Below are 14,795 nucleotides of genomic sequence, written 5' to 3' on the forward strand. Positions count from 1 at the left end.
TTTTGGTTTTATTTTGCTGGATTTACTTCATATTCTTGGGCGTGACAGGATTCTGCTGTTGATTGGGGAGTATTTTATGTTCATTAGAGGCCTGATTAAGATTCTTCTTCCCTGAAGAGAATAAAAGCTAAAGGCTATAATTTAGATTCACATTTTTTCAGTTCATATTTTCCTTTTAATATCCAGAATTCTAGCAGTTTTACAGATGGATTTTCAAAGGCACATGAAAACCACATGAGTATTCCAAGGAATCTTTCCTCACAAATTGTACATCCCTTTAGTTCGAAATTCTATTTAATATGTTGGCTGAGTTGTCCCAGACACTTCTTAAATATATTCTCATATGGAGTATTAATGTCTCTGTACTAAACTTTATTTCATTTGTAGTTTTAGTCAAAAGTTTTCCTGAGGTGATAGATACAAGATTCCACACTAATGAAATCTGATTAGTACCGAAGTATAAATGTTTTACTACTTCTTGTCTGTCGTTATTTCAGGAATCTCTTTTGAAAGCCAAGTTCCATGAACCGTACAGCACGAGTTTGCATTTGCTAATTTACTTTTGTTTCAGAAATCTCGTTCTGCCAGGTGGAAGCAGCGATAATGCAGTCTGTAGTGGTCTCATGTTCAAGTCCCAGTAATGAGAATGGAAATCACAGACTTGCGACCAAATCTTTGAGTATTGTTTCTTCTACCCAAGGGAACGTCAGAAGTAAATGAGAAATAACACCTTTGCCTACGAAGAAGGCTTCAGAAAGTACTAGAATGAGCAAAGACTTCACTTATTTATACTAAATCAGTCTTAGCGTCAGGTGTACATTGAAATTTCTGGTACATCTGCTCAGCAAAAGCACAATTCCACAATAAAATTAAAATAACGGAAATATAAAGCATTCCTGGTATAGCCATAGAGCTGCACAGAATGAGAGATTCTCTGGCTCTTCTCTCCTGAACCACTTAATTTCTGAAAATTAAAAAAAGCCTTTCCGCTTCTAGGCTGTCCAAAACAAAATCAGCAGATGTCAGTTTTCCATGTGTATTCTCTATCCGCTGCCATCACTACTGACTGTGTACTGCCAATAATGGACATCCTTTAGGTGTTACGTGTGCTCATTCACCTTCCAAACACAACAAATCAGTTTGCAAGAGAAATTGGTTATAAATGTGAAGACCATAATGAACTCAGAAACCAATAAAATCATGTAGTACATGACGCTTAAATTGTCACCATTTGAAAAATCCTCTAATATGTTTTCATTGACCTAGTCGATGTGCTTTGAAAGAAAAGACAAGTTAATTCTGTATATTGCCCTTGAAGTGTCTTGAACATTGCTTTTTCACCTTGTCACGCGTATGTCTTAGATTATACAGATGAACGGGAAAACCGTGCACTACATCTTTCCTCATGCAAGGATAAAAATAACAAGAGACTCCAAGGATCACACGGTTTCAGGTAAAGGAAATCAAATACTCTAGTTCTTTTACTTTAATGTTGGATTGAGATATGTATTTGAATTTCAATTTAGATGACTCATTCAGTTTTAGAAAATGCAACTTCTATGTCAAAAATTGTGTATTGGAAAATTTCAGAAAATAAGCAGCACTTGGACATAAGAGACAACAATGGCATGACTGAATGGTGTATATTTAGATCATTCTATTAGTTAACTTCATTTTTTTTAAATGTACATGATATTGCAGTGCTCCATAATTACTGCACTATTGAGTAATATGGTCACTGGTTTTAGGACCATAAAGCATTCTTACACAGAAAGTAAAAAACTATCATGAATTTTTCTAAGGAATAAATTCCCCTGTAACTTTGTCAACTGGAACATTATCAATTATGCTGAGTTTTTGTTTATTTGCTTGTTTGTGTTCTTCTGTAAACCGAATTTATGACAGAATTTTTCAACTTTTTATTTTGAAATAAACCTCTGGGCTCCCAGAAAATAGTACAGTCATTTATTTTGCCCGCCCTTTACCCAGTTTCACCAATGCTAACATCTGTCTAATCACAAAAAATGATGAAAACAAGAAATCAACATTATTATGATAGTATTAAAATATCTACAAGCCTTATCCAAATTTTGAGTTTCCCCATTAACCCACTACTTTTTTTTTTTTTACTGGTCCAAGATCTAATCTAGGTCTCAGATTCCATTTAGTTGCATTTAGTTCACAAATAAAAAGTTCTGTTATTTAAATCTGTGAGATGAAGTATAAATTTTATCAAAGTTAATCAATTTTTAAAATATGAATATCACCTATATTCTCATTCAGATATATTCTGTGTTTCATAGACGCTGTATATCAACAAATATTCCTAAGTATGTATGTTCATATATATGGATACAGTTATGGGTCGTATATTTAACATGGCGTTTGTGCCGAAGGGGGTTTTTAAGGTCTGATACAACAAAGAATGAAAAGAAATACTTCTTCAGTATACTTGCTGTTGTTTCTTGCAGATTTTAGACCCTAGAGCATGTAGATGGGGAACAGGTTTTGCTTTGAGCAATTTCCCTCTCTTTAGTTTTATTGAGAATGAATCAATTAGAAGTCTAGTGTTGTTTTCCTTTTAAGATTCGGTCATTTTTCTCCTGCCAGGGACAGATAATTCAACCTTTCATGGTTTTATTGCATGCAGACCATGTTTTAAGCACTGATACATTCCAGGAGTGAGACTTAAAATCCATGGGCTCTTTTTGTAGAAATAATTACTTGCTACAAACTATTTCAGTTCCCTTCAGCACATAAAGCAAAATAGTATAATACTTTCTTAAAATGCCAAAATTATTTTTTTTCAGGGAGTACAACAAAAATCTTCAAAACATTTTTACTAAATCATAAGGATTCTATATCAATGTGTCTGTTTTCCAGTTGTACTATTTTTACCATAATTTTATAGTATATCAAAGTAATTATCCCCTCAACCTTACTATTTTTTTGCAACCTATCATTTTAATTTGTTTTCTTTTACTACAATTAGAAGATTTTTAAATAAAGAATAACAGAAATAAGAGCTATTGATATGTTGTTAAAAATATTCCAGTCTATATTCAGTTCCCTCAGTATATAGTTTCTACAAAGTGAGAAAAAAAGATTATAGTTTTCAACAATGAATTTTCTATCATCTCTGCATGCTTGTTTTATTTTGATATTTGCCTAAAATAATAATAAAAATATTTTCTTGTTATATTTACCATCCTTTGATTACTACTAATGTATTTTTCATCTGTCCTCATGTAGCACTATGTCATTCTAAATTAAATGTTTTGAAACAATTTGTATTGTCTTCAAATAAGTCTTGAGCACCTCAAAGGGATTTAAATACATGTATATGCAAGACTAAAGCCAGAAGTAGAAATTTTTGGTGAACAGCATCTAGAAATTTGAAGTTAGTGGCAGGCAAACCCTGGCCTAGAGAATTTACACACCTGGCTAGTCTCTCTGTCATTTGCTGCTCCACCAGAAGCCTAGTTTGAGTGAGTAAATATTTCATGATACTAAGGTTTTACTGTTATTTTTAGCTATCAGTGCCATTTTTATGTCCATGTTTTCAATGAAAATTAAGTGTGTCTTTTAGCAATGCACCATAAAATATTTACAGATTAAACACTATCTTGTGTGGAATTTGCTTCAAAATTAACTGTGTGGAGAGTGGTGGAGAAATAGATAAAACAAAATTGACCATGATTTGATTAATTGTTGGAGCTAGAAGATTAACCTTACTGGGTTTTATTATAGTCTTGTCACTACTTTTTATGTCTGAAATTTTACATAATAAGAAATAATTAAAATTCCTGTTTGTCTCTCATGTTTGGAGAAAAACAGCCATATCCAATAGCTTCATCAATAGTGAAAAAGCTCACTAAGCTAATAACTTCACTGCCTTTGAAAAACAAGATAAGGTTATGATCAAGGAAGGAGTAAAGAATAAAATGTAGTATTTCTGCTCTTCCAAACAGAGGGGGAAATGGTCCACTCGTGAATTTTCATTTTGGTTATAGAAAAGCCTTGAAAGGAGAAAATATTGTGTATTTTTATAACATTTTAATAAACCATTCTAACTGGGTATAGCATTAAAATATTTTATAAGAATTATATAAAGCAAGCACACCTCACAGAAAAGAAAAAATATGTTTGTTTACTTATTGGAAACAAAAGTAATTTCAGATAAGGAGACAGGAATAGGAAGTGTCTGTATTTTGGGGTTTTTTAAATTTTTTTTTCTATGTGCTTCTCAAAGTCTCAGCTCAGAACCCTCATGGTTCCCAAGATTCTTACAGGGGCATTTTCAGGTCAGAATTATTTTCATAGTAATATTAAGGCAGCATTTGCCTTTTGCACTCTCATTTTCCTGTGAATATATAGTAGAGCTTTTCAGAGATTACATCATGTGTAACATCACAACAGATTGTATACAGAGTAGATAAGAGAATTCAGTTGTATTCTTTTTAGCTCAATAGCAAGCATATTTGCAATGCTGTAAATCAATGCCACTTTACTCATAAATGTTGTGTTTTAAAAATACAGTTTTTTTTATTAAAATGTGATTTATCTTAGCAGGGAATGGGCTTATTAATATTTAAAACTCATTAATAAGTAGTTTAAATTCTCAGTTTTTGTTTATAATACAGAAAATCTACATAGTTGTAACTCATATAAACCAAAGCTCTTTGGAGTCCCCAGTCATATTAAAGAGTAAGTGGATCCTTGAACCAAAATTTTCGAGAATTACTTCTCTAAGGATCTTTACAGAAAAGTTTAAATTGTAAATTAGCTTTTTTCTTTCTAAAAAATTTTACTTTAATAAAGTATATTTTGTAACTGCTTTTAAAGTCAAATTGAAATTATATTTTTTATTCGTTAATACTTCTTATTCTTAGAACACCCATGGTATGATTTACATTGTATTGGTTGCTGAGTCACTAGAATGAATCCAACGAAGACCTTGATCTACAACTTACTCATATTTTAGTAGGAGAACATTCAGATCTATCACTTATTTAAACTTTGAGAATAAATTTGCACATCCATGAAATAGACCAGCTCTCTGTATCTCACATAATTTCAAGTGAACCTAGCACAAAATCTTCTACTTACTATACACTCAACAAATGTTATTTCGCCTTCTCTTAGAGAGAAATTATCAGAAAAAAAAGAGACTAAAATGTAATGCTCAAGAAATGAGTCTCTTTTATTTAGAACTCTATCATATGGCTCCAGGAAAAACAGCTGTTTGAAACAAGTCAAAGAAATTCTTCTGATTTGAAAAAAGATACTTGCTTATGTATAGTTCCATAATGGACTGTCTACATCTGCAAGACTAGAAAGATTAATTAGGAAGTGTAATAGGGAAGAATATTAAAAATGTTTAGATTCAAAAGGTAGCAGTGTCTTCCATGGAAATAGCAGCTCACTTTCTATTTCCCATTAATCCACTGTCTTTATGAGCTTTTAGGAATAGGAGACAAAGGTAATGGATCTCATTGAATCTGAGTTGATAACAATACCCAATGTGGATAGCCCTTTTAAATGATTATTTTAACAATTTTATTAAGGTATAACATACGTATCATAAATGTGCATGCTGTAAGTATACAAATCAGTGACTTTTAGTAAATGTATGGAATTGTGTGACCATCACCACAATCATGTTTTAGAACATTTCAGTCATCATAAAGAGTTCCCTTGAACCTACTAGCAATATCCACTTCTAACACTCCTCTCCCACCCACAAGTGAGCAATTTACTTTCTGTCTCTGTAAGTTTACCTTTTCTGGGCATTTCATATATATATTAAATCATACAGTAAGCTGTTTTGGTGTCTGGCTCCTCTCACCACTGTTTTTGAGATTTATCTGTTGTGTATCAGATGTTTTTTCTTTTTATTGCTTTTCTTCATCTTCTGCCCTTTATTAGTATTTATCTGATGTCTTACTATAGCATCAGTCCTGGTGAATCTTTAAAGGCTAATGTCTAAGAACTCAACTGTCTCTATCCAGACTTAGTTGAGACTGAGTCATATACTAGAAGATATTCTGCATCCATCCAGTTATATTCAGTTTGTATCATAAATTAATCTTTACTAAGAACAGTATCACTGAGCCAAGAAACTTGTGACAGAAAAGCTGCACAGAGAGAGCTAGTATCTTCTTTAACTCTGACCCTTGACAACCCCTTGTAGAAACATACAGTTCATTGTTCTGTTTCTGTTTCCATTTTGAGGCTAAATCTTTAGAACGCTTGCACTGGTGTAAAAGCTGGACTGGTGGATGAGGATGTGGGGCAGGGGTGGTAGGGAAAGAGAGGGAGAAAAGAGGAGAAAAAACAAGGAAGAATGGAAGAAAGGGAGGGAGGGAGGAAGAAAAGGGAAGATGAAATTCATTTGGAAGTATCATATTCTCTGGAAATAAGAAACAGTATTTTACCAAAATATATCCCTACTAGATAAATGACAGAAGGATTCCATAACTCAGTACTACTGCTTGTTAAATGTTTGAGCTGTGTTGATGCTGACCCCAGGGATTGTCTTTGGAGAGTAACGTGGGAAGGGAACAGGACTTGGAAAAGAGCTGGCTTTTAGAATTTGGAGATTTTGAAAGAGTTAAAAATGGTACTTCAATCACTGAATGGAATGAACTTTAATTTAAAGAGATAAGCAACTGTATCTTCAGTAAAGGAGAAGAATTCTGCTTTCTTTGAGTGCTTTCATTTTAAAATCTCCTTGACATTTGTAACAAAACTTTATCTGGTGCTGTATCCACTAGCTAATTTTTAGCTTATTTTTTTAGAAAGATCAATTTAAAATATCAACAGTTTATTTCTGTCTCAATTAGATTTCTTGTAATAGTCATTCTCCATCTTTTTTCCATGTGGCTAGTTACAGGAAAACCTGTTCTATGGAGTAAAGAGCAGTTAACAGTGTTCATAAGTCAAGAATGCTTTTATTGTGCCTGTACTAAGTGCCATGTTAATGTACGAACCATATTAGTTGATGAGTTAATGTTTAAAACTGAATAATAAGTCATAAGTTAAGTTCATATTTTCACTTTATCACTTGCAGTCATTTATGTGTTTGGATTGTGTCTTCTCAATTTATGATAGTTATTACTACCTTTTTGTAAGTTAAGTGCTCCTCAATTTCATAAATGAATTATATGCTCTGTAATTTCTTATACTGGAATATTTTCATATAAAATGTTTACAAAATATCTGGTCAAGATGGATGAAGCCTTAGTATATTACTGAATATGGCTGAAACAAAGAATTATTTGTTAATATCAGGTTAATCATTGTAGATCTTGCCAAGATCTCAGAAAGTTCTCTTTCATATCAGCCATTATTGAAATCAGAATAATGTTCTTTTGTTATTAGTGTCCAGTTCCAGTATTCATGTTATAGTTAACTTCTGGATACCAGAACACATTTTTTGTGTACCTTATAACTTGTGATAATTATTATACCTTCTTAAATTTTTACTAATAATTTGTTAATTTTCCATACAGGTAATGGATTAGGAATTAGAATTGTGGGTGGTAAAGAAATCCCTGGACATAGTGGAGAAATTGGAGCCTATATTGCCAAGATTCTTCCTGGCGGAAGTGCAGAACAGACAGGGAAACTTGTGGAAGGTAAGAACAAAGATTTCAGAGTAAATTTTTAAATCTGTGCTCATATTAAATATATTTAAATTTAATTTGAATATTGTCTCTTTTTTACTGTCTAGGAAAATCTCTCCTTATGGTTAATTATGAAATTTTAGTTTAGTAGTATTAAGACGTTATGTCCACAGCTGTATTCACTTCATTTTCAATTGCATTGTTCTTTGGCAGTTGGTTTGCTATGAGAATACCTTATTTAAGAAACCATAATTAGTCAAGATTTTTTACTGTCTGGGGCAATATTACATAAAAAAACCCACCATTTTGTTATAGGGATTAATGTTTTCATAAACACCAAGAAAAATTATATTGAATTCAGAGCCATAAAAACATCAGATGGTTTGGTATGTGCTAAAGTCAGGTCAGCAAACTATGGCTGACCCACAGGCCAGATCTATCTGCTCCCTGTTTCTATAAACATTGTTTCATTGGAACACAGCCAGGATTATTAATTTACATATTGAACACGGGTGTTTTCCCACTACAATACATAACTCCATTCATGAGAGACTGTATGGTCTACAAAGCCTAAAATACATACTCTCTTACTCTTTAGAAAAAAATCGCCAACTCCTGTGCTAAGTACTATCTAGATGCTGTTCACCTCATTACATCATAAGCATTTGAAAATAATGAACTTTGCAGACGTATCTAATGGGCCATAGAACATATATTTCATCAGTTTCTTTCAGTAAAATGTCACAGCTTGATTCTCAAGATACACAAGGATAATTTTCACATTAATTAGATGATGTGATCATTTGCATTTTCCAAACCCTAACACAGATAATAGTTTAAAAGTTTTCAGTGATACTGTTTATAATGAACATTTTTTTATCATAAAGCAGCCTCACCCTGTCCTTCTATTTTTACTGTAAATTAAATGCTTATTTAGAAACTGTTTTTCTGTCATTTCATATTTGAGTGAAATGTTGCCTGTTATTGTTTAAAACTTAATTATGTTAAAATTATGAAATTCACTGTCATTGTCTTAAATTTAATATATTGGAACCTACCAAAAAAGTCTCTGAATATTTTCACAGACTACTAGAATAAACACAATATTTATTCATCACAGTTCTGTTGGAACCAGCTTGACTAACTCACTAAGAGATGCTTTGCACATCTCTTCCCAGCTTTACATGCAGTGCCATCATGTAGCTGGAACTGATCATGGTGAGAGTGTTTAGAGTATGAAAATAGGCAAATGCTATAAATCAGGCCCTTTTTGTTCATTTATTTGCTTGCTGATTTTCAGAATTCCAGTTTACCAGGGCATCACCAACTATAAAGCTGAAAGCATGTTATTAAAAATATTCTAATGGTATTCATACAACAAGGAAAATTGGGAGAGCTTTCCAGATAGCTAAGGGGAAGACTATATGTATCAAGATAAAACAATTATGAGCAAACACTTGGTCTGTCTGAATTTTCTGTGACTATGATCCTGTCATGCCTAATGCTACTCTTTTGGTATTGCAGTCTAGTTAAGATACAGGAATTGAGACCCATTTGGAAGGATGGGAGTGATAGGATTGCTTTCAGGTAGCATACTCCAGAAAGAAATGAATACGCTGTATTTAGTTTTAAATAAAATATGCAACAATAACTGGGCCTAATTTAGTTTGACAAAGATACTTGAATAATTTAAAGATAGATCTTCATACCCTTCTGTCTGCACACCGTGGAAATCAGCGATTGCTTCAAATTGGGATGATTGTAAGCACAATTTTAGTGAAGCACTGTGATGAAGTGATGCTCTTTGCAGTTGGTAGCTGATGTGGCCATTTTTAAGTTCATAACCTAAAGTAAAAATAGATACACTGCAAACTCATGAAAGAAAGAAAACTGAAGTGAACGTAAAATTATGTCTGTGATTTTATAAACTCAGAGACTGCCACTAAAGCCCTGATCTTTTGTGGAACTAGTAGTTTTACAGTTGGTTTAATTGGTTTAAGTGGGAAATCATTGAAAACTGTGTACATATGACTTAAGATTTTATTTGCATTATTTTAGTAATGTTTAGCCATAGCACCAGGCCTGGCCTTTCTCTGCATATAGATCCTCTGATCAGAGTCCTGCTATTGCATATCCCACACCCATTACTTTTTATTTATGGTTTCCAGCTTTGCTTTACTTCCTCTTACAATGTGAATCTTTAACAAAACTCATGGTAGTTTTCTGTCAGACTCACCATGCTGTCTGGAACTGTCAATATTTAGATCCTGTTTTTGAAACATTAAATATTTTGAGGAGTAATTTTGACATAAAAAATCATTTGTTTTCTCCCATCCCCAAGGCTATATACCTCTGTTCTGTGCCACCAGGCTGGAAGGATGAATGTTTATTCTTTTTATGTCAAAAGATGAACTGACCAGAAGGCTGTTAGTCCAAATGAGTATCCACAAGGACTCACTTTGTTTAGACCAGTATACTTTTTGGCTTTATTATATGTTTACATTTATTGTAGTTTTGTTTTTCATCCGTACCTGATAACCATATGGAACTCAGCCTCAAGCTTTAATAGATGATCAAAAAATTTCAAAGCAGTAGATTGGCTGAAACATAATCCTGACTTTTATGCCTGATGTGAAATATCACTATAATACCAGTTGTCTATCACTGGAGTTTGGGTTTCTTTTCTTAATTTTCAAAATTGTGCTTATAAGTTTTGATTTTTTAAAAAATAAGTTTATTGAAAGGAATAAAATTGATTAATTTCCTGTAGTTTGAATTTAACTTTTTCCTAAGGAAAAGTTATACATAACTGTATAGAGAGAGAGAGAGAAGTAGAGAGAAAGATGAAATAATGTTTGTGTTTATGTAGTTTAATTTCTCCATTTGTGTAATGAATTCCAGATAGACACGGGAATGGATTTGGTCTCTTCCAGGTATATGGATCTCTTTCTACGTTTCTGAATACAAAAGTACACAGACTAAGCCTTTATGATTCATTATTCTCTTCCAGTTGATTTAAAACATGAGTGGCATTGGGTTGACCAGAGAATTCTTAGACTCTACATTTTACCACTTCAAACTACAAAGCTGTTGTTCACAAACAGTTTGTCTGAGTCTACTGTATTTTCCAAGTTTGGTCATTTTTACTGTAATAAGCCTTTCAGGCTCATCATGATCTGAGATGTTAACACTCTTGCAGTTTTCCATGGCATGGACTCTTACCTGTTTTGGTTTTGGGGAGAGTAAGAGTATTTTCAAAGTTCCTCCAGTTTTATTCTCTGAATTTTTGCATTTAAAACATGTTGATCAATGATGTAGGTTTTTTGATGTTCATAAGCCAAGTGCTGTTCTGAAAGTACTCACTTCTGTAACTAACATTAAACAGAGGAGAAAAAAATGTCACCAGTATACTTTCTGAATCCCTACTCTGGTTATTAGTTTGAAAAACTATTTTTATTCAGCCATTTTTGAAAAATCTTTCTGGACAAAGTTGTATATCTTTTTAAATAATATGAGAGAATTTTATGCTGCAGAATGCTGAGAATTAGTGATAATTTCTATTGCAAAATCATTAGGCTGTATTCAAAAAATTCATTTTAAAACACTCCTAATATTAGCTTATGTGCCACCCCCTAAAATGAAAAAAGCAGTTAGAGAGTGTTCCATTAATCAAAATTTTCTGAACCAGTCTTTTACTTATATGACAATCTACAATGGTTTTCTGAAAGAACTCAGGCAATCAGGTACTTGAGGAATTCTGATCTTTCAAAATCTTAACATTTATTTCCCAGGAACATCTATTAAATAACTTTAAACAAATACTGGACAAAGAATGATCTTTTGCTATCTGTTGTTCTTTTTAATGCATAAGATCAATCTTTGTTCTGTTCAGAAAATGAAGACAAAAGATCTTGGGGATTAAATTACAAATCTAATTAAGTTTCTAGAGTGCCCTTTCTTGCTATTTGCTTTAAGATTAAAATGGTAACAATTTTAGACCAACAATGTTGGAGCTGTGAAGTGCTCAGCAGTATTGGGGTTTTAAATAGTGTATAATATTTTCTCATTTTGGTCTTTGATATTGTTACTTCTCTTTGAACTAATTTGAGCATCTAAAAGTACACTCATGGGCTTTGAATATGTATTTACAGTTTGCCGCTTCCATTTTAGATCTCTATCCGTAGATAAATGATTGTAAACCTTATTTATGTTAAATATCAATACAAAGTTCAGTATGATCAGTGCTTTAATTAATAGTCTCAAAATTAGATGCTTCCTTTATAGTCTTCTCAGATCAAAGTTCCAACCGTCCCCAGTTTGGGGAGTCTATAGTACAACTCATTAAAAACATAGATTTTGTTTTTGTTCTTTTTTTATCTTATAAAGACCAGGTTCAGGTGTTTGTGTTCCATACCATTTGTGCCTTTATCTCTTGTGTCCCTTGACACCGAGTTCTTTTTTTTTTTTTTTCCTGCATATTCAGTGCTCAACACAAGCGCCTAATGTCAAGCAATATATGTGGAAATGAGTGATAAAGAATTCCTTTCAATTACGAAAGTTGGTACTCATTAAGATACCACTCCTCTGGAGGTTGTGTGAAGCAAGTAAAACGATACAAGATAAGATGATACACTCTGTTATTTGTAAAGGACCATGTGCAGTTAAGACAGCATGGATATGTGGTAGTATGACTTCTGATTATCTCTTCAGAGAAGATGTGCACAACAAACTATTTCCTCCGGGCACATGTTCTTACAGCTGTGAGCTTCAGTGCTCATGAATTGATAAAACTTCTTTCTTTCTTTTTCTGTCAGTTTTTCTTTGCTTTGGATTTAAATTCAGATCTCTAGAATAGGGGTGGGGATTGGATTATTCCTGACAGAGAAAAACTTCCTCTGTCTGGAAATGCAGCACCTGCTCCCTATGCAGTGACAGAGTGTGAGGAGGGAATTTTTCCCACTGGCGAGTCTTCTTCAGCCCAGGATCTCCCAATCATTGTGTTGGCTCTGTGGTTGATAGCCGGTGAGGGCCCAAAACAGATGAGTTTTAAATTAGAAGTTAAAAATCTCAACTCAAAATAGCAAGTACTATGTGAAGTGTTTGCTGCCTGGCACATCTCTTTCTGATTCATTCACACTTAAATGGTGAGTGGGTTTTGCTCTCAATCTTGGAAGTTTTTACTGAAGCAGCTCAGTAGTTCAATGTCTCCATTACATGGTAACCACAGAAAGTCAGGATTTGATGTCTTCTTAATTCATTGAAAGGGGACGTGATTTTCCCTAGTCTGAACCCCCTCCACGGTTAGGAAAATTGCTTTAAGAGGTTTGCCTTAAATCCTATTGGTGCTTCTTTGTTATCAGTCCATGAATCATTATACCTATAAATAAATACAAATTTCTTTTTTTTTTTTTTAAGTTTGCCTTAATAAGATTCCTCATCTGTTGAGATGCCCAGCTCAGCCCACATCTTCTGTTCTGCCTTCCCTGTTGGGAGTAGGGCAGGGGGAGTTTCTCAGCATTTGCAGCTTAATGTGTGCAGCTTAACACTTAATCAGGCGCTGGCGTGTAATTTTCACTACAAATGTCTGAGTGTCCTAAAAAACTGTGGAGGACAATATAGCAAACAACCACGGACTGACCATATTGCTTTAATTCTTACCATTTTGCCTGTTTTCATATTTTTAGGAGCGTTAAATACCTATAAATCAATTGAAGCCTCCTGTAGTCCCCTCTCCTCTCGCAGACCTCCCTTACTGCGGCGGGACAAACCACCAGACGTAACTGGAGAGGTTGCGCCTTCGTTTGCTTTTCTTTGCAGTTTTGTGTAGTATTCATAAACTATGTAAGGACTCATTTTGCTTGTTTATGAAATTTTCTGTAAATGATATCTTACTGTACTGTGTTTTTGCCACTTTTTTTAGTCGCCGAGTTTATGAGATTTGTCTGAAGTGAGACATGTAGTTCTCGTTATTTATTTTAACTACAGGAAAGGATTATATTATTGTTTGTCTCTACTGGAGTTTACTTTACATATTCTCTGCTTATTTAGTCTATTTATGAGGTATTTTTTATTTTTTTACTATTTCAAACAATCCTATAATGATTTTTTTAAGTAGTATCATGCACGTGTGCAAGAGTTTCTTCTACAAGTTTAATTTCTGGTTTATAATGACTGTCTTCTTAAATAATGTCAGAGAATGTTGTGTGGTTTTTTTCAGCAGTAGTTGATTTTTCCAGATTGCTCTCCAAAGTGTTATCCTGTTTTTACGTGCACCAGTAGTCAATCAGTGTTCTTGTTCCTTTGTGTCCTTGTTCTGCTTTCTCTGCATTTTTTTTCAAATATAACATGAAGTAATATCCCCTTGTTTTCTTCATTTACCTTACCTTCAGTAATGTTAAGCATGATAATATTTTGTTTATCGTGTTAGCTCTTGGGTTTTTCTCACCTGTGATTTCCTGTTCTTTTGCTTATTCTTTAGTTGGATTGTTTATGTATTTTAAATTGAATTTTAGGAAATCTTTATATATTATGGATATAATAGTTTGACTAGTATGTAGGCTGTCAATACCTTCTCCAAGTATGTGGCTTGTATTTTTAGTGTCTTTTTTTTCCCCCAAAAGTTGTAATTTTAACATAATCAGCTTATCATTTTGTTTCTGTTAAGTTTTATGAATATTCTGTGTTGTGCAGGAAGTTTTTCTTGCCCTGAGTCTTAAAATATTAGCCTATATTTTCTTCTAAATGTTGTAAAATCTTACTCTTTATACAATGTCCTCATAGATGTAGAATTAAGTTGTGAGGGTTCGTCACCAGTTGTGGGTTCAGGCCAGCAGAAGTCCCACCGAGAAGGAATGAATTACTCAAGACTGGAAATTAGTCAAGAGAGCGAGAGGGAGTAGGGAGCCAACTCCAGGAGACTCTCAAATCTCCCATATTTATTGAGTACAGTCAAAGGAGGAATGCAGGAATCTAGGGAAGGACTGGGTGGGATCACAGTGAGTTCAAAGGCTTTGTTTATTGTTGGTGTTTGGCTCAAGGTCAGAAGACCCTTTTTGGTGAATCATGTTCATGTTGAGCCTTTCGGCTTATCAGGGCGGAACATACGAGAATCAGCTGCTTAACAACTTGGACTCAGGCGCCTGTGCCTGTCTTAGGTTGCCCCCTTAC

The 14,795-nt window shown here is 33.5% G+C and overlaps 1 protein-coding gene across 2 annotated transcripts in view; it reads left to right on the forward strand.

Moving 5' to 3' along the window:
- Nucleotides 1–14,795, forward strand: part of PCLO (piccolo presynaptic cytomatrix protein) — a 304,808-nt gene that overhangs the window by 206,609 nt on the left and 83,404 nt on the right. For both annotated transcript variants that reach the window (XM_072965118.1, XM_072965119.1), the window contains exons 9-10: nt 1,363–1,453; nt 7,515–7,640. In XM_072965118.1, the coding sequence (XP_072821219.1) occupies nt 1,363–1,453; nt 7,515–7,640 (217 nt within the window). The remainder of the gene's footprint in view (nt 1–1,362; nt 1,454–7,514; nt 7,641–14,795) is intronic.

The sequence above is a fragment of the Vicugna pacos genome, chromosome 7 (assembly GCF_048564905.1).
Source record: "Vicugna pacos chromosome 7, VicPac4, whole genome shotgun sequence".
Lineage (NCBI taxonomy): Eukaryota > Metazoa > Chordata > Mammalia > Artiodactyla > Camelidae > Vicugna > Vicugna pacos.